Source organism: Hemitrygon akajei, chromosome 10, assembly GCF_048418815.1.
Source record: "Hemitrygon akajei chromosome 10, sHemAka1.3, whole genome shotgun sequence".
Classification (NCBI taxonomy): domain Eukaryota; kingdom Metazoa; phylum Chordata; class Chondrichthyes; order Myliobatiformes; family Dasyatidae; genus Hemitrygon; species Hemitrygon akajei.
In genome coordinates, this window is record NC_133133.1 from 1,823,304 (window position 1) to 1,841,879 (window position 18,576).

The 18,576-nt window shown below is 45.9% G+C and overlaps 1 protein-coding gene across 7 annotated transcripts in view; it reads right to left on the minus strand.

Annotated features, from left to right (window-relative positions):
- The window catches only part of arhgef6 (Rac/Cdc42 guanine nucleotide exchange factor (GEF) 6), a 236,446-nt gene that overhangs the window by 36,085 nt on the left and 181,785 nt on the right, over positions 1 to 18,576 (minus strand). For all 7 annotated transcript variants that reach the window (XM_073057741.1, XM_073057740.1, XM_073057744.1 and 4 more), the window contains 2 exons: positions 15,820 to 15,879; positions 2,822 to 2,968 (listed from right to left, as the gene is read on the minus strand). In XM_073057741.1, the coding sequence (XP_072913842.1) occupies positions 2,822 to 2,968; positions 15,820 to 15,879 (207 nt within the window). The remainder of the gene's footprint in view (positions 1 to 2,821; positions 2,969 to 15,819; positions 15,880 to 18,576) is intronic.

Here is an 18,576-nt window from a genome sequence, read left to right on the forward strand (position 1 = left end):
ACCAAAAACCCTCCACTATCACTCTCTACATCTCACCAAAAACCCCTCCATCTCCCTCCGCATCTCACCAAAACCCTTCCACCATCTCCTTCGGCATCTCACCAAAACCCCTCCACTATCACTCTCTGCATCTCACCAAAAACCCCTCCACCATCTCCCTCTGCATCTCACCAAAAACCCTCCCCATCACTCTCTGCATCTCACCAAAAACCCCTCCCCCATCATTCTCTGCATCTCACCAAAAACCCCTACATCTCCCTCTGCATCTCACCAAAAACCCTCCACCATCTCCCTCTGCATCTCACCAAAAACCCCTCCATCTCCCTCTGCATCTCACCAAAAACCCTCCACCATCACTCTCTACATCTCACCACCAATCACTCTCTACAAAAACCCTTCACTATCACTCTCTGCATATCACCATCAACACTCCACCACCTCTCTCTATCTCTGCAATAACCTCTCCACCATCACTCTCTACATCTCACCAACAACCCCCACCATCACTCTCTACATCTCACCAACAAATCTCATGACAATTATCATGCCTATCAACACTAATCCCACATGCTGTATATTATCTGTGCTCTGACTATTGAAGTATCTGCCAAGATGCTTCTTAAACATTGTTACTGTTCCTGTCTCCACCGCCTCATCAGGCAGCTTGTTTCATTAAGTCCATAAGACAAAGGAGAGAGACACAGAGAGAGTACAGAGGAGATTTACCAGAATGTTACCTGGGTTTCGGCACCTAAGTTACAGAGAAAGGTTGAACAAGTTAGGTCTTTATTGTTTGGGGGGACTTGATACAGGTATTTAAAATTATGAGGGGGATAGATAGAGTTGATGTGGATAGGCTGTTTCCATTGAGAGTAGGGGAGATTCAAACAAGGGGACATGAGTTGAGAGTTAAGGGGCAAAAGTTTAGGGGTAACACAAGGGGGAACTTCTTTACTCAGAGAGTGGTAGCTGTGTGGAATGAGCTTCCAGTAGAAGTCGTAGAGGCAGGTTTGATTTTGTCATTTAAAAAAAAATTGGATAGGTATATGGACAGGAAAGGAATGGAGGGTTATGGGCTAAGTGCAGGTAGGTGGGACTAGGTGAGAGTAAGCGTTCGGCACGGACTAGAAGGGCCAAGATGGCCCGTTTCCGTGCTGTAATTGTTATGTGGTTATAAAGGAATAGAAACATAGAAAACAAATACAAGCCCTTCAGCCCACAAAGCTGTGCTGAACATGTCCTTACCTTAGAAATTACCTAGGGTTACCCATGGCCCTCTATTTTTCTAAGCACCATGTACCTGTCCAGGAGTCTCTTAAAAGACCCTATCGTATCTGCCTCAACCACCGTTGCCGGCAGCCCATTCCACACACTCATCACTCTTCGAGTAAAAAACTTATCCCTGACATCTCCTCCGTATCTACATCCAAGGTCCTTAAAACTGTGCCCTCTGACTATCCATACAATCAATGCCTCTCAGCATCTTGTATACCTCTATCAGATCACCTCTCCTAAATAAGGCCATTTGACCCACTGAATCTGCTCCATCGTTCCATCATGGTTGATATATCATCCCCCTCAACCCCATTCTCCTGCTTTCTCCTTGTAATCTTTGATGCTCTGACTAATCGAGAACCTATCAACCTCCGCTTTAAATATAGCCAATAAATTGGCCTCCGGAGCTGCCTGTGGCAATGAATTCCACAGATTCACCACCCTTTGGCTAAAAAAAAATCCTCATCTGTTCTAAATGGACATCTCTCTATTATGAGGCCATGCCTTCTGGTCCCAGACTCTTCCACTATAGGAAGCATCCTCTCCCGATCTACTCTATCTAGGACTCTCAATATTCGATAGGTGTCAATGAGATCTGCCTCCTCATTCTTCTAAACTCCTCCAAGTGCAGGCCCGGAACCATCAAATGCTGCTCACATATTAACCCTTTCATTTTCGGGATCAGTCTCATGAACGTCTAGATATCAATTCTGCATGAAATATTTACCCCAGATACCCCCTTAAATCTCATCTTAAACCTCTTTAGAACCCTAGCTACCATTGAAACAGATACTGGCCATCTATCCTTTTGATGCCTGTCATTGTTTGATACATTTTTTTGCCTTTCAGCCTCCTCTGTTTAAGGGTAAACAGGTCCAGCCTGTGCAATTTCTTCCAATTACTCAAGCCCTCCAAAACAGGAAACATCCCTGTGGATCTTTTCAGTATTCTCTATTGAGCTAATCACATCCTTGCCACAGTGTGGAGACCAGAACTGACTCAAGTACATAACAGTAATGCGAAAGCTAGATTCTCATTTATAATGATGAGCTGATTGCTGGACCATCTCAAAGGATAGCAAACATCAAGCATGATGAAATGCTTCCTCCCTTATGGATATTGGTGAACAGGTTTCGTGTTTGGTCTTCATGAATGAAACCAACTCTATTCTGGATTTATATGATGATCTGATCTAATTTACCTTTGTTGATGCATAAAATAACCTCATGTGCCTCAATTAAACTGCTGCCTTTCTGCAATGGGATCATACCTAACAGCTCCTATTAGACTTAGTGCCTCATCTTCTTGCCTTGCAAGCAGAGAAATCCCTATATCAACACCTTACAGCCCAGTAAACTCCAATCTAAACACAGCTCAGGACAGGGTGTCACCCCCAAAAGTGCAAAACCTGGAAAGCAACATTGCAATGAAATTGAGAGCAGCGCCTTGTTTTGTAAAAATCAGATTCTAAAGCAGTGATTGGAAGGCAGTAAGAGAAGATCCATCACTCATTAAACAATTCTTCATTTGCACTTGGCCAACTCACTTCACTTGCGCCACACTGCACCAAGACCTGGGACATGTAGATGACGTTTCCAAGGGACTTGATGTCTTCGCCCTCCCAGCCCTGGATCTGCTCAGAAAGGATCTGCAACTCAAGCTGCTTCCTCTTCCGCAATTCCTGACTCTGGTTCTGGTAACAAACACAACCAGGATGGTTAAAATCAAGACACATCAGAGTTTCTCAAACAACAGTCTCAGCAGTATTTACAGTTTATTTATATAGCACTGCAAAAGCAGTAAAATGCAAGATGCATCATAAAAGCAATGACGACAACCAGAGATTGGAACAGAGTTATGTAAAGAGATAGAATCTTGGATCACTACAGTACATAAACAGGCTCTTCAGCCCACGCCAAACCATTAATTTGCCTAATCCTATCGTCCTCCAAACCCCTCTTATTCATGTACTTCTCCAAATTTCTCTTAAATGTTGAAATTGAACCAGAATCCACCTCTTCCACTAGCACACTAGCAGCTTGTTCTACACACTCACCACTCAGAGTGAAAAAACTCCCCCTCATTATCCTCTTAAGCTTTTCACTTTTCACCCTTAACCCATAACCTTTAATTCTACCTAACCCAATCTTAGTGGAAAAAGCCTGCTTGGATTTACCCTAACTAAACCCCTCATTCTTTTACATACCTCTTTCAAATCGCCCCATCATTCCCTCATACTTCATGGATAAAAGTCCTAACCTATTTAACCTCCCGGTACTTCCAGTAAGATGGTGGCACGCTCGGACACGGCGGCTTCTCTGGGATAACCAAAGGTGTTATTGCTCTTTTGTGGCTGATCCTCTTTTCCTCTCCTCAGCTCCACTGCCCTGCCTTCTCCCCATTGTCTTTGATGTCATGTCCAATCAAGAACCTATCAATCTCTGCCTTAAATACACGCAACGACATGGCGTCCACAGCTGCCGGTGGTAATAAATTCCACAAATTCACCACCCTTTGGCAAAAGAAATTTCTCTGCATCTGTTTTAAATGGATGCCCCTCTATCCCGAGGCTGTGCTCTCTTGCCCTAAAATCCCCCACCATGGGAAACATCCCTTCCATATCTACTCTGTCTCGGCCTTTCAACATTCGAAAGGTTTCAATGAGATCCCCCCCAGTCATTCTAAATTTCAGCAACTACAGGCCCAGAGCCATCAAATGTTCCTTGTATCCTGAAGTCATCCTTGTGAACCTCTTCTGAACCTTCTCCAATGCCAGCACATCTTTTCTAAGATGAGGGGCCCAAAACTGCTCACAATACTCAGGGTGAGGACTCACCAGTGCCTTGTAAAGCCTCATCATCACATCCTTGCTCTTGTATTCTAGACCTCTTGAAATTAATACTAACACTGCATTTGCCTTCCTCACCACCAGCTCAACCTGCAAGTTAACCTTCAGGGTGTTCTGCACAAGGACTCCCAAGTCCCTTTGCATCTCAGATTTTTGGATTTTCTCCCCGTTTAGAAAATAATCCCACATTTATTTCTACTACCAAAGTGCATGACCATGCATTTTCCTACACTGTGTTTCATTTGCAACTCTTTTGCCCATTCTTCTAATTTGTCTAAGTCCTTCTGCATCCTACCTGCTTCCTCAACACTACCTGTCCCTCCAACAATCTTCATATCATCTGCAAACTTAGCAACAAAGCCATCTATTCCATCATCTAAATCATCGATATACAGTATAAAAAATAAGCAGTCCCAACACCAACCCTTGTGGAACACTACTAGTCACAGGAAGCCAAACAGAAAAGGATCCTTTTATACCCAGTCACTGCCTCCTCCAATCAGCCAATGCTATAACTATGTCAGTAACTTTCCTGTAATGCCATGGGCATTAACTTGGTAAGCAGCTTCATGTGTAGCACCTTGTCAAAGGCCCTCTGAAAGTCCAAGTATACAACATCCACTGCACCCCGTTTATCTATCTTACGTGTAATCTCCTCAAATAGCTCTAATAGGTTCGTCAGGCAAGATTTTCCCTTAAGGAAACTATGCTGACTTTGTCCTATCTTGTCCTGTGTCCTCATCCTTAACAATTGACTCCAACATCTTCCCACCACTGAGGTCAGGATAACTGATCTAAAATTTTCTTTCTGCTTCCTTTCTTAAAGAGTGGAGTGACATTTGTAATTTTCCAGACCTCTGGCACCATGCCAATGATTTTTGAAAGATCTTCACTAATACCTCCAGAATCTCTACCGCTACCTCGTTCAGAATCCTAAGGTTCAGTTCATCTGGTCCAAGTTACTTATGATAGATAGATAGATAGATAGATAGATAGATAGATACTTTATTCATCCCCATGGGGAAATTCAACTTTTTTCCAATGTCCCATACACTTGTTGTAGCAAAACTAATTACATACAATACTTAACTCAGTAAAAAATATGATATGCATCTAAATCACCATCTCAAAAAGCATTAATAATAGCTTTTAAAAAGTTCTTAAGTCCTAGCGGTAGAATTGTAAAGCCTAATGGCATTGGGGAGTATTGACCTCTTCATCCTGTCTGAGGAGCATTGCATCGATAGTAACCTGTCGCTGAAACTGCTTCTCTGTCTCTGGATGGTGCTATGTAGAGGATGTTCAGAGTTATCCATAATTGACCGTAGCCTACTCAGCGCCCTTCGCTCAGCTACCGATGTTAAACTCTCCAGTACTTTGCCCACGACAGAGCCCACCTTCCTTACCAGCTTATTAAGACGTGAGGCGTCCCTCTTCTTAATGCTTCCTCCCCAACACGCCACCACAAAGTGCCCTTAGGTCTTTCAGTTTTTTGAGCACCTTCTCCCTTATAATAGCAACTGCACTCACTTCTATTCCCTCACACCCTTCAACATCTGGTACACTGCTCGTCTCTTCCACAGTGAAGACTGATGCTGAATACTCATTTAGGTCACCTGTTGCTGCTTGCGTCAGAAGAGTCAGTGTGCAAGGCGATATGCGGTCTAACAGCAAGTGCTCAACATTAGTTGCTTTTGTGTTCGTAAGACCTTGTTGGACATTGTTAAAGTGGAATACTGGAAGTCTGATTCATTGATTTAATAGTGGATGGTGGAGGAGCTGCATTGCCTCGATCCTTGTGAGAGCTGTGCCTCAAGAGCAGTGTTGGCTGCTCAGGAGCGAGGTGTCAATAGGAGTAGTCGAGTCCTTGAAAGTTCATGTGACAATACTACATCACGTCCAATTTTTCTAGAACCCAGGATTTATTCCCTGTGGTCTAGGTGATTTATATACTGGAAATACTGCCAGCATTTGTAGAGTCTCTCTACACAGCAATGGTTCCCAGACCCCTTGCTTAATGGAATTGGTCCATGACATAACAAAGACTGGGAATCCCTGCTCTAGAGTAATGCATACACAGAGTTACTGCTACACCTGCCTTTGTCGAAAGGCCAGTAGCAGCTCTTCTCAGTGAACAGTGATGACAAGTATTCATTTAAGTACCTCTGCCTCCATGAGCAATTTCCGTTTGAGTCTGAGATCCGCTCCACCTTGCCTCCTACAGTCCTTTTCTTGTTCACAAGCTTCTAGAATAGTTTTGAATTCCTTTTTATGTTTGCAACTGGCCTTTTCTTGTGCTTTCTGATTTCATTTCTCACTTCCCCTCTGCACTTACTGTAATCAGTCTGGTTTCTCACTTGTGTTTACAATCAGGCATTGGTATTTGCACTTTCTATCTTACTGCAATTTGCCAGAAGCAAGGGGAAACCTTTCATACAATGACAGAGCAGCTGTTCCTAAACACTAGGCCTTCGGCAGAGATGTACAACACCTGCCCCATCCTGAGTAAACCACACAGATAATTCCCTGCTCTGAAGTGCTCTGAGGAACAAAGCAGCCAAGCAATGTAATGGAAAAGAACTTCACACATATTGCTAAGTTCCCAAGGCTGTTGATAGTTTTCACTCCACCAGTAAAGCAGCCAGCACAAAGTGCACACCCAACCCAGATTTCTTTTCTCCCATCTCGTCTCAACCCCCCCCCCACAGTGTGACCCTTTCTCATTACCGTCCCTCCCTCAGCACTTCTCTCCCACAGTGTGACGGTCCCTCAGTACCGCCCCCCTTCTACAGTGTGACCCTACCTCAGTACTGCCACCTCATGTGACCCAACCTCATAAATGTCCCTCCTACAGTGTAACGCTATCTCAGTACCACTGCCTCCCACAGTGAAATGCTCCCTCAGTACTATCACTCCCATTGTACCAACCTCCTAACAGTCTGGCCCTCCCCCAGTATCACCCCTCCCATGGTGTGACCCTCCCTCAATACTGCCACCTCCCACAGTATGATTATCCCTCAGAACTCAGTCATCCCACAGTGTGACCGTCTCTCAGTACCACCCCTCTCACAATGTGAACCTCCCTCAGTAATGGTTTTCTCACAGTGTGACACTCCCTCAGTACTGTCCCTCCCACTGTACCAACCCACACAACAGTCTGGCTCTCCCTCAGCATCACCCCTCCCACAGTGTGACCCTTCCCCACTGTACCAACCCTCCCTTTGTACTAGCCCTCTCATGGTGTGACCCTCCCTCAGTACTGGCCCTCTCACGGTGATATCATCCCTCAAGTTCTGACCCACTCACACTGTGAATCTTCCTCAGTACTGTCACTCCCACTGTACCAACCCTCCCAACAGCCTGGCTCTCCCTCCTCAGTACTACATCTCCCATGCTGTCACACTCTCTCAATATTGCCACCTCCCAGAGTATGATCATCCCTCAGAACTGGTGTGACCCTTTCTCAGTATCACCCCCTCACAATGTGACCCTCCCTCTGTACTGGCCCTCTCATGGTCTGATCGTCCCTCAGCACTGTCCCTCTCATGATGTGACTCTCCCTCAGTACTGGCCCTCCCACAGTACTGGCCCTCCCACATTGTGACCCTCATTCAGTATTGGCCCTTGCATGGTGTGATCCTCCCTTTGTACTGGCCCTCTCACGGTGTGACCCTCCCTCAGTACTGGCCCTCCCACAGTGCAACCCTCCCTCAGTACTGGCCCTCCCACATTGTGACCCTCATTCAGTATTGGCCCTTGCATGGTGTGATCCTCCCTTTGTACTGGCCCTCTCACGGTGTGACCCTCCCTCAGTACTGGCCCTCCCACAGTGCAACCCTCCCTCAGTACTGGCCCTCCCACAGTGTGACTCTCGTTCAGTACTGGCCCTCCTGGTGTGATCCTCCCTCTGTACTGGCCCTCTCACGGTGTGACTCTCCCTCAGTACTGGCCCTCCCACATTGTGACCCTCCCTCAGTACTGGCCCTTCCACATTGTGACCCTCATTCAGTATTGGCCCTCCAATGGCGTGACCCTCCCTCAGTACTAGCCGTCTCACAGAGTGACTCTCCTTCAGTACTGACCCTCACAGTGTGACCGTCCCTCAATACTGCCATCACAGTGCGACCACCCCTCAGTCTTCGCCCTCTCCCAGTGTGACTCTCCATCAGTACTGGCCCTCTCACCGTGTGATCCTCCCTCAATACTGGCCCTCTGACAATGTGACCCTCCCTCAGTACTGGCCTTCTCACGGTGTGACTCTCCTTCAGTACTGACCCTCACAGTGTGACCGTCCCTCAATACTGCCATCACAGTGCGACCACCCCTCAGTCTTCGCCCTCTCCCAGTGTGACTCTCCATCAGTACTGGCCCTCTCACCGTGTGATCCTCCCTCAATACTGGCCCTCTGACAATGTGACCCTCCCTCAATACTGACCCTCTGACAATGTGACCCTCCCTCAATACTGACCCTCTCACAGTGTGACTCTCGCTCAGGACTGGCTTCTCACCGTGTGATCCTCCCTCAGTACTGGCCCACTGGCAATGTGACCCTCCCTCAATACTGACCCTCTCACAGTGTGACTCTCGCTCAGGACTGGCTTCTCACTGTGTGATCCTCCCTCAATACTGGCCCTCTGACAATGTGACCCTCCCTCAATACTGACCCTCTCACAGTGTGACTCTCGCTCAGTACTGGCTTCTCACGGAGTGATCCTCCCTCAGTACTGGCCCACTGGCAATGTGACCCTCCCTCAGAACTGGCCCTCCCATGGTGTAACTCTCCCACAGTACCGCCCCTCCCTCAATACTGGCCCTCCCACAATACCTCCTCTTCTATTATGAGGGAGGGCTTCAGGTTTGTAGATAATTGGGCTTTGTTCCAGGGAAGGTGGGATCTGTTCCGAAGGGACGGTTTACACCTGAACTGGAGCGGTACTAACATTCTTGCAGGGAAGTTTGCTAGTGCTTCTTGGGGGGGTTTAAACTAAATTTGCAGGGGGCGGGGATCCAGAATGTGAGAGAGGATAGCGAGAGGAAGAATAAAGGACAGGTGGGGACTACACGGTTCCGGAATATTAAGTGTGTAGTAGAGGAAGGTGGGGCGGAACAAGTGATAAGGAGGACTCATGTACAGAGGGATGGTCTGACGGAACATGGAGTTAAATGTGTTGAAAGAATAAGTAAATTTAGGAAGGACAAAAAAATTCTAGGGGCGTATAGCCCGATGGGAGTTCGGGGAGCTGGGTTAAGCACAATAGGCAGCAACTCAAACAGAGAGAGGAGAAATGGGCTAAAAATTCCATATCTGAATGCACGAAATGTCAGAAATAAGGCGGATGACGAAGCCCAGGTGCGAATGGGTAACTATGATGTTGTTGGGATTACGGAGACATGTCTGCAGGGAGATCAGACCTGAGAAATGAATGTACAAGGGTATACGTGCTATCGTAGGGACAGAAATGTGGGCAGAGGGGGTGAGGTGGCCCTGTTGGTGAGGAATGAGATTCAGTCCTTTGCAAGGGGGAACATAGGGTCAGGAGAAGTAGAGTCTGTGTGGATAGAACTGAGGAACAGAAAGGGCAAAAGGACCCAAATGGGTGTTGTCTACAGGCCACCAAACAGTAGCATGGATATTGGGTGCAAGTTGAATAGGGAGTTAACATTGGCATGTGGCAAAGGTAATGTCGCAGTAGTTATGGGGGATTTCAACATGCAGGTGAACTGGGAGAATCAGGTTGGTGCTGGACCACAGGATAGGGAGTTTGTAGAGTGCCTACGGGATGCATTCTTGGAACAGCTTGTACGAGAGCCGACCAGGGACAAGACTATTCTGGATCTAGTGTTATGTAATGAACAGGATTTGATAAGCAATCTTGCAGTAAAGGAGCTATTAGGAGGTAGTGATCATAATATGATAAGTTTTTATCTGCAATTTGAGAAGGATAAGGGCAGATTGGAGGTGTCAGTGTTGCAGATGAACAGGGGAAACTATAGAGCCATGAGGGAGGAGCTGGCCAAAGTTGACTGGACGGATATCCTAGCAGAAAAGACAGTGGAACAGCAATGGCAGGTATTCTTGGGAATAATGCACAAGGTGCAAAATCAGTTCATCCCCCAGAGAAGGAAGGATTCAAAGGGGGGAATGGGGCCACAGTGGTTGACAAAGGAAGTCAGAGATTGCATAGTATTAAAAAAAAGGAAATATGACTGAGCTAAGGTGAGTGGGAGGACAGATGATTCGGAAGTGTTTAAGGAACAACAGAACTTAACTAAAAAGACAATACGGGGGAGAAAAAATGAGGTACGAACGCAAGCTAGCCAGGAATATAAAGGAAGATAGCAAAAGCTTTTTTAGGTATGTGAAGAGAAAGAAGATAGTTAAGAACAATGTTGGGCCCTTGAAGAATGAATTGGGTGAAATTGTTATGGGAAACAGAGAAATGGCAGAAGAATTTAATGAGTACTTTAGATCTGTTTCCACTAAGGAAGACACAAGCAATCTCCCAGATGTATGGATGAGCCAAGGACATAGGGTAACAGAGGAAATGAAACAGATTGACATTCGGAAGGAAACGGTGATGAGAAGACTGATGGGACTGAAGGCTGACAAATCCTCAGGTCCAGATGGTCTGCACCCTAGGGTACTAAAGGAGGTGGCCCTGGAAATTGCGGATGCATTGGTAATCATTTTCCAATGTTCCTTAGATTCAGGATCAGTTCCTGAGGATTGGGGAATGGCTAATGTTATCCCACTTTTTAAGAAAGGAGGGAGGGAGAAAACAGAGAACTATCGACCTGTCAGCCTGACATCGGTGGTCGGAAAGATGCTAGAGTCCATTATTAAGGATGAAATAGTGGCATATCTAGATAGCAGTGATAGGATTGGGCCGAGCCAGCATGGATTTACCAAGGGTAAATCATGCTTGACTAATCTGTTGGGAGTTTTTCGAGGATGTAACCAGGAAGTTAGACGGGGGAGATCCAGTGGATGTAGTGTACCTCGATTTTCAGAAGGCATTTGATAAGGTCCCACATAGAAGATTGGTGGGTAAAATCAAAGCTCATAGCATCGGGGGGAAGGCATTGACATGGATAGAAAACTGGTTGGCAGATAGAAAGCAAAGGGTAGCGGTGAATGGGTGTTTCTCGGAATGGCAGGTGGTGACTAGTGGGGTGCCACAGGGCTCGGTATTGGGACCACAGCTGTTTACCATTTACGTTAACGATTTGGATGAAGGCATAGAAAATAACATCAGCAAATTTGCTGATGATACTAAGCTGGGTGGCAGTGTGACATGTGATGAGGATGTTAGGAGAATTCAGGGTGACTTGGAAGATACTTGGCAGATGGCGTTTAATGTGACTAAGTGTGAGGTTATCCACTTTGGGAGTAAGAACAGGAAGGCAGATTATTATCTGAACGGTGTAGAGTTGGGTAAGGGAGAAATACAAAGAGATCTCGGAGTCCTTGTTCATCACTCACTGAAGGTGAATGAGCAAGTGCAGCAGGCAGTGAAGAAGGCTAATGGAATGTTGGCCTTTATTACAAAGAGAATTGAGTACAAGAGCAAGGAAATCCTCTTGGATTTGTACAGAGCCCTGGTGAGACCACACCTGGAGTATTGTGTACAGTTTTGGTCTCCAGGGTTAGGGAAGGACATCCTGGCTGTAGAGGAAGTGCAGCGTAGATTCACAAGGTTAATTCCTGGGATGTCTGGGCTGTCTTACGCAGAGAGGTTAGAGAGACTGGGCTTGTACACGCTGGAATTAAGGAGATTGAGAGGAGATCTAATTGCAACATATAAGATTATTAAGGGATTGGACAAGATAGAGGCAGGAAATATGTTCCAGATGCTGGGAGAGTCCAGTACCAGAGGGCATGGTTTGAGAATAAGGGGTAGGTCATTTAGGACAAAGTTAAGGAAAAACTACTTCTCCCAGAGAGTTGTGGGGGGCTGGAATGCACTGCCTCGGAAGGTAGTGGAGGCCAATTCTCTGGATGCTTTCAAGAAGGAGCTAGATAGGTATCTTATGGATAGGGGAATCAAGAGATATGGGGACAAGGCAGGAACCGGGTATTGATAGTAATTGATCAGCCATGATCTCAAAATGGCGGTACAGGCTCGAAGGGCCGAATGGTCTACTTCTGCACCTATTGTCTATTGACCCTCCCACAGTACTGCCAGTCCCTGAGTGTAGTGTTCCCTCAAAGAGATGACATATGTCCAGAGAAGCTCCAGCAGTGCTGGGGAGAGTAGAAATAATCATCTTCCCTTCAACTGGCTACCAATGCTTCCAATTCTGAGTTTGTCCTACTCTGTGTAAAAACCAGTGCAGTTAATAAGCAGAAATACCATGGGAATTATTTAGTGATTATGCTCCTTACTTCTCTAAATATAGAACATAGAATAGAACAGCACAGTACAGGCCCTTCGGCCCACAATGTTTTGCCGACCTTTAAACCCTGCCTCCCATATATCCCCCCACCTTAAATTCCTCTATATACCTGTCTAGTAGTCTCTTAAACTTCACTAATGTATCTGCCTCCACCACTGACTCAGGCAGTGCATTCCACACACAAACTACTATCTGAGTAAAAAACCTTCCTCTAATATCCCCCTTGAACTTCTCTCCCCTTACCTTAAAACCATGTCCTCTTGTATTGAACAGTGGTGCCCTGGGGAAGAGGCGCCGGCTGTCCACTCTGTCTATTCCTCTTAATATCTTGTACACCTCTATCATGTCTCCTCTCATCCTCCTTCTCTCCAAAGAGTAAAGCCCTAGCTCCCTTAATCTCTGATCATAATCCATACTCTGTAAACCAGGCAGCATCCTGGTAAATCTCTTCTGTACCTTTTTCAATGCTTCCACATCCTTCCTATACTGAGGCGACCAGAACTGGACACAGTTCTCCAAGTGTGGCCTAACCAGAGTTTTATAGAGCTGCATCATTACCTCGCGACTCTTAAACTCTATCCCTCGACTTATGAAAGCTAACGCACCATAAGCTTTCTTACCTACTCTATGTACATGTGAGGCAACTTTCAGGGATCTGTGGACATGTACCCCCAGATCCCTCTGCTCCTCCACACTACCAAGTATCCTGCCATTTACTTTGTATACACCTTGGAGTTTGTCCTTCCAAAATGTACCACTTCATGCTTCTCCGGGTTGAACTCCATCTGCCACTTCTCAGCCCACTCCTGCATCCTATCAATGTCTGTCTGCAATCATTGACAATCCTCTGCACTATCCACAACACCATCAACCTTTGTGTCATCTGCAAACTTGCCAACCCACCCTTCTACCCCCACATCCAGGTCGTTAATAAAAATCACAAAAAGTAGGGGTTCCAGAACTGATCCTTGTGGGACACCACTAGTCACAACCCTCCAATCCGAATGTACTCCCTCCACCACGACCTTCTGCTTTCTGAATCCACCTGGCCAAACTTCCTTGGATCCTATGCCTTCTGACTTTCTGAAAAAGCCTACCGTGTGGAACATTAACAAATGCCTTACTAAAATCCATGTAGATCACAACCAATGCACTACCCTCATCTATATGCCTGGTCACCACCTTAAAGAACTCTATCAGGCTTGATGGACACGAAGTACCCTTCCCAAAGCCATGGTCCCTAATCAGACCATGATTCTCTAAATGTCCATAGATTCTATCTCTAAGAATCTTTTCTAACAGCTTTCCCACCACAGACGTAAGGATCACTGGTCTATATTTACCTGGACTATCCCTACTACCTTTTTTGAACAAGGGTCAATATTCGCTTCCCTCCAATGCTCCGGTACCATTCCCATGGACAATGAGGACATAAAAGAACCTAGCCAGAGGCTCAACAATCTCTTCCCTCGCCTCATGGAGCAGCCTGGGGAATATCCCGTCAGGCCTCGGGGACTTATCCATCCTAATGTATTTTAACAACTCCAGCACCTCCTCTCCCTTAATATCAACATGCTCCAGAACATCAACCTCACTCATATTGTCCTCACCGCCATCAAGTTCCCTCTCATTGGTGAATACCGAAGAGAAGTATTCATTGAGGACCTCGCTCACTTCCACAGCCTCCAGGCACATCTTCCCACCTTTATCTCTAATTGGTCCTACCTTCACTCCTGTCATACTTTTGTTCTTCACATAATTGAAGAATGCCTTGGGGTTTTCGTTTACCCTACTCGTAAGGCCTTTTCATGTCCCCTTCTTGCTCTCCTCAGCCCCTTCTTAAGTTCCTTTCTTGCTACCCTACATTCCTCAATAGCCCCATCTGATCCTTGCTTCCTAAACCTCACGTATGCTGCCTTCTTCCACCTGACTGGATTTTTCACATCACTTGTCACCCATGGTTCCTTCACCCTACCATTCTTTATCTTCCTCACCGGGACAAATTTATCCCTAACATCCTGCAAGAGATCCCTAAACATTGACCACATGTCCATAGTACATTTCCCTGCAAAAATATCATCTCAGTTCACACCCGTAAGTTCTAGCCTTATAGCCTCATAATTTGCCCTTCCCCAATTAAAAATGTTCCTGTCCTCTCTGATTCTATCCTTTTCCATGATAATGCTAAATACCAGGGAGTGGTGGTCACTGTCCCCCAGATGCTCAGATGCCCCAGATCATTACCTAATACTAGATCTAGTATGGCATTCCCCCTAGTTGGACTGTCAACATACTGTGACAGGAATCTCTCCTGGACACACTTAACAAACTCTGCCCCATCTAAACCATTGGAACTAATCAGGTGCCAATCAATATTAGGTAAGTTAAAATCACCTATGATAACAACCCTGTTATTTTTGCACCTTTCCAAAATCTGCCTCCCAATCTGCTCCTCGGTATCTTTGCTGCTACCAGGGGGCCTATAGAATACCCCCAGTAGAGTAACTGCTCCCTTCCTGTTCCTGACTTCCACCTATAATAACTCAAAAGAGGATCTTGCTACATTACCCACCCTTTCTGTAGCTGTAATAATCTCCCTGACCAGTAATGCCACCTCTCCTCCCCTTTCCACCCTTTCCCCCCTCTCTATCCCTTTTAAAACACTAAAATCTAGGAATATTGAGAATCCATTCCTGCCCTGGTGCCAGCCAAGTCTCTGTAATGATCACTACATCATAATCCCATGTATATATCCAAGCTCTCAATTCATCACCTTTGTTCCTGATGCTTCTTGCATTGAAGTACATGCACTTTAGGCCTTCTACCTTACTACCTTTGCACCCTTTATTCTGCTTCTCTTTCCTCAAAGCCTCTTTATATGTTAGATCTGGCTTTACTCCATGCACTATACTTGCAGTTCTCGCATGACCTTTATCCTCCTCCATCTCACTATCTGCTCTAACACTCTAGTTCCCCTTCCTCTGCAAATCTAGTTTAAACCCCGCAGAACAACACTAGCAAACCTTCCCGCAACAATATTAATCCCCCTCCAGTTCAGGTGCAACCCGTCCCATCGGAACAGGTCCCACCTTCCCTGGAACAAGGCCCAATTGTCCAGACACATGAAGCCCTCCCTCCTGCACCAACTCCTTAGCCACGTATTTAGCTGCATTATCTTCCTATTTCTAGCCTCACTAGCACGTGGCACTAGTAACAATCCAGTGCAGGTACAATTATTCTCTAAAAAGAATAATTTTTGTGCATTGTCAACTAACAGCTAAGATCAAATGCTGACTTACCACCAGACTTTTGAATGATGCCATTGCTTTTAAAATATCGGGATAATCAGGATGAGATTCCTATAAAACAGAAATAAATATATCAACATTGTAAATTAACTCAAAGAACCTTTAGTTTCTTTGTTCTACTGTACATCCTCAGGACCTGCCTTTAACTCTGCAAGTCCTGCTCTAGGTTGTCTTCCAAAATGCAATACCTTGCACTTGTCTGAGTTAAATTCTGTCTGTCATTTCTTGGCCCACTTCCCCTGTTCAGCTAGATCCTGTTGTAATCTTAAGACAGCTTTCTGCACTGCAGACCACGCCATCAACTTTGCTAAGTCACTAATCATTCCACCTATTTTCTCAGCTTTTCCCAGAGAGTGGTGAATCTGTGAAATTCTCTACCCAATGAAGCAGTGGAGGCTACCTCAGTAAATATATTTAAGGCAAGTTTGTATAGATTTTTGCATACTAGAGGAATTAAGGGTTATGCGGAAATGGCTGGCAGGTGGAGATGAGTCTATGGTCAGATCAGATACTGTGTTAGTACTTTTATATTTGTATGCTGTAGCACTTACTTTTTATTTGCAGTTTTTTTTATATAACACTATTCTTTTGCACTTCTGGTTAGATACTAATTGCATTTCATTGGCTTTGTTTCTGTACTTGGCACAATAACAATAAAGTTGAATCTAATCTAATCTAATCAACCATGATCTTACTGAATGGCAGAGCGGACTTGACGGGCCAGATGGCCTACTCCCACTCCTACTTCTTATGTTATTACTATCCCCTTTCTAGCAAAGCCATCTACGTACTGTTAAGAGAAAACTTTCCTGGAACCATTTAACAGATTTCCTCCCATCACCTCCTTCTATCTGTTATCTCCCTTCATATTCATCTAATTTCCACTGACCACTGGGGGAGCTCTGGAACAATTTCATCAAAGTGATTACCCTTTGTATTTTGAAGTTTCATAATGGCAATACGGTAGTGTAGTGGTTAGCATTCATAAGAACAAGGGTGACATGGCCACCTGCGGCAATAGTAGGGGCATATCACTCCTTTCTGTTGCTGGAAAGATCCTGGCTAAGGTGATGCTTCAGAGGCTCATCAGCAACATCACCGAGCCAATGCTGCCTGAATCGCAGCGTGGATTTAGGAAGAAAAGGAGCAATATCGACATGATCTTCACAGCCTGGCAACTTCAGGAAAAGTGCCCGGAGCAACATCAAGACCTGTTTATGGCCTTTGTCGACCTCTCCAAAGCATTCTACACTGTACGAAGAGAGCTCTTATGGGATATTCTCCTCAGGTTTGGCTGTCCCAATAAATTTATTAACATCCTCCACCAGTTCCACGATGGGATGACTGCTCGGGTGACCATAGGAGGACAAGAGTCCAAGCCCTTCCTTGTACACACAGGGGTGAGGCAGGGGTGTGTGTGCTAGCGCCAGTGCTCTTTAACATCTTCCTTTTGTGTGTTACCAAGCTTCTCCACAACGAGATTGAGGATAGCAGCGGTGTGGCAGTGGACGTCAGATTAGATGGCAACCTCTTAAACATCAGGAGGCTCCACACAACCACCAAACTCCATAGAGAGCGGGTCCTGGAGCTGCAGTATGCAGACGACTGTGCTCTTGTGGCCCATACTCCAGAGGATCTTCAGACTGTCCTTGCTGTGGCGGTGAGAGCGTACAGCAGGATGGGGCTGACTGTCAATACCACCAAGAGAGAAGTGGTTTGCCAATGGAGTGCCAGTGTCTCTCTCTGAGTATTCTCTCTGAGGATAGCAGCATTGACAACGACATCCAGAGCCGCATTGGTGTAGAGTCTTTCAGAACAGGAGCCTTCGTCCCTCCACAAAGGTCACTGTATACCATGCGGTCTGTGTCACCACCCTCTTTTATGGCTGTGAAGTTTGGGTAACCTACAGCCGTCACATCAAGTCCTTAGAGCGCTTCCACATAAGCTGCCTTCAGCTCATCCTGGGAATTACTTGGCGTGAGCGGGTGCCTCACACTGAAATACTTGTAAAGACCAACTGCGGAAGTATTGAGGCCATGATCACCCAGCGTCAGTTGCAGTGGCTGGGGCACGTGATAAGGATGCCCCCATGTCGGCTACCCCGCAGAGTGTTATATGGCCAGCTACATCATGGTCAACGCCCAGCTGGAGGGCCAAAGAAGCGCTATAAGGATCAGATGAAGAATGCTTTAAGGAACTGCAAGATCAGACCTGAGCACCTGGAGGATGTTGTTGCTGACCGTAACACTTCGCGACAGCTGTGTAGGGATGGGGTTCATATTCTGGAGATGGAAAGAACAACCAGAAGACAGCAGAAGAGAGCCAGGAGAAATGCAGCCACGGTTGCCATCACTACCACCACTACCAAATATACATGTCCCACCTACAAAAGAACTTGTGGGTCCAGGACAGGACTGTATAGTGAGCTGGGTTCAGTTCCTGCAGCTGTCTGTAAGGAGTTTCAACATTCTCCCATGGTCCCATGGGTTTCCTACAGGTGCTCTGGTTTCCTTTCACAATCCAAAGACATGTGGGTTAGAGTAAGCTGTGGACATGCTATGTGGGTGGCGGCAGGATGGTGTCACTTGCAAGCTGCCCCCAACACATCCTCTGATTGTGTTGGCCATTGATACAAAAAACAGATTTCAATATATGTTTTGACGTACACGTGACAAAGGCAATCTTTTGATCTTTAAATTCCAACTGCGTAGCCTCAGTACTCTGCTTCGGTCACCACTGATGGAGCAC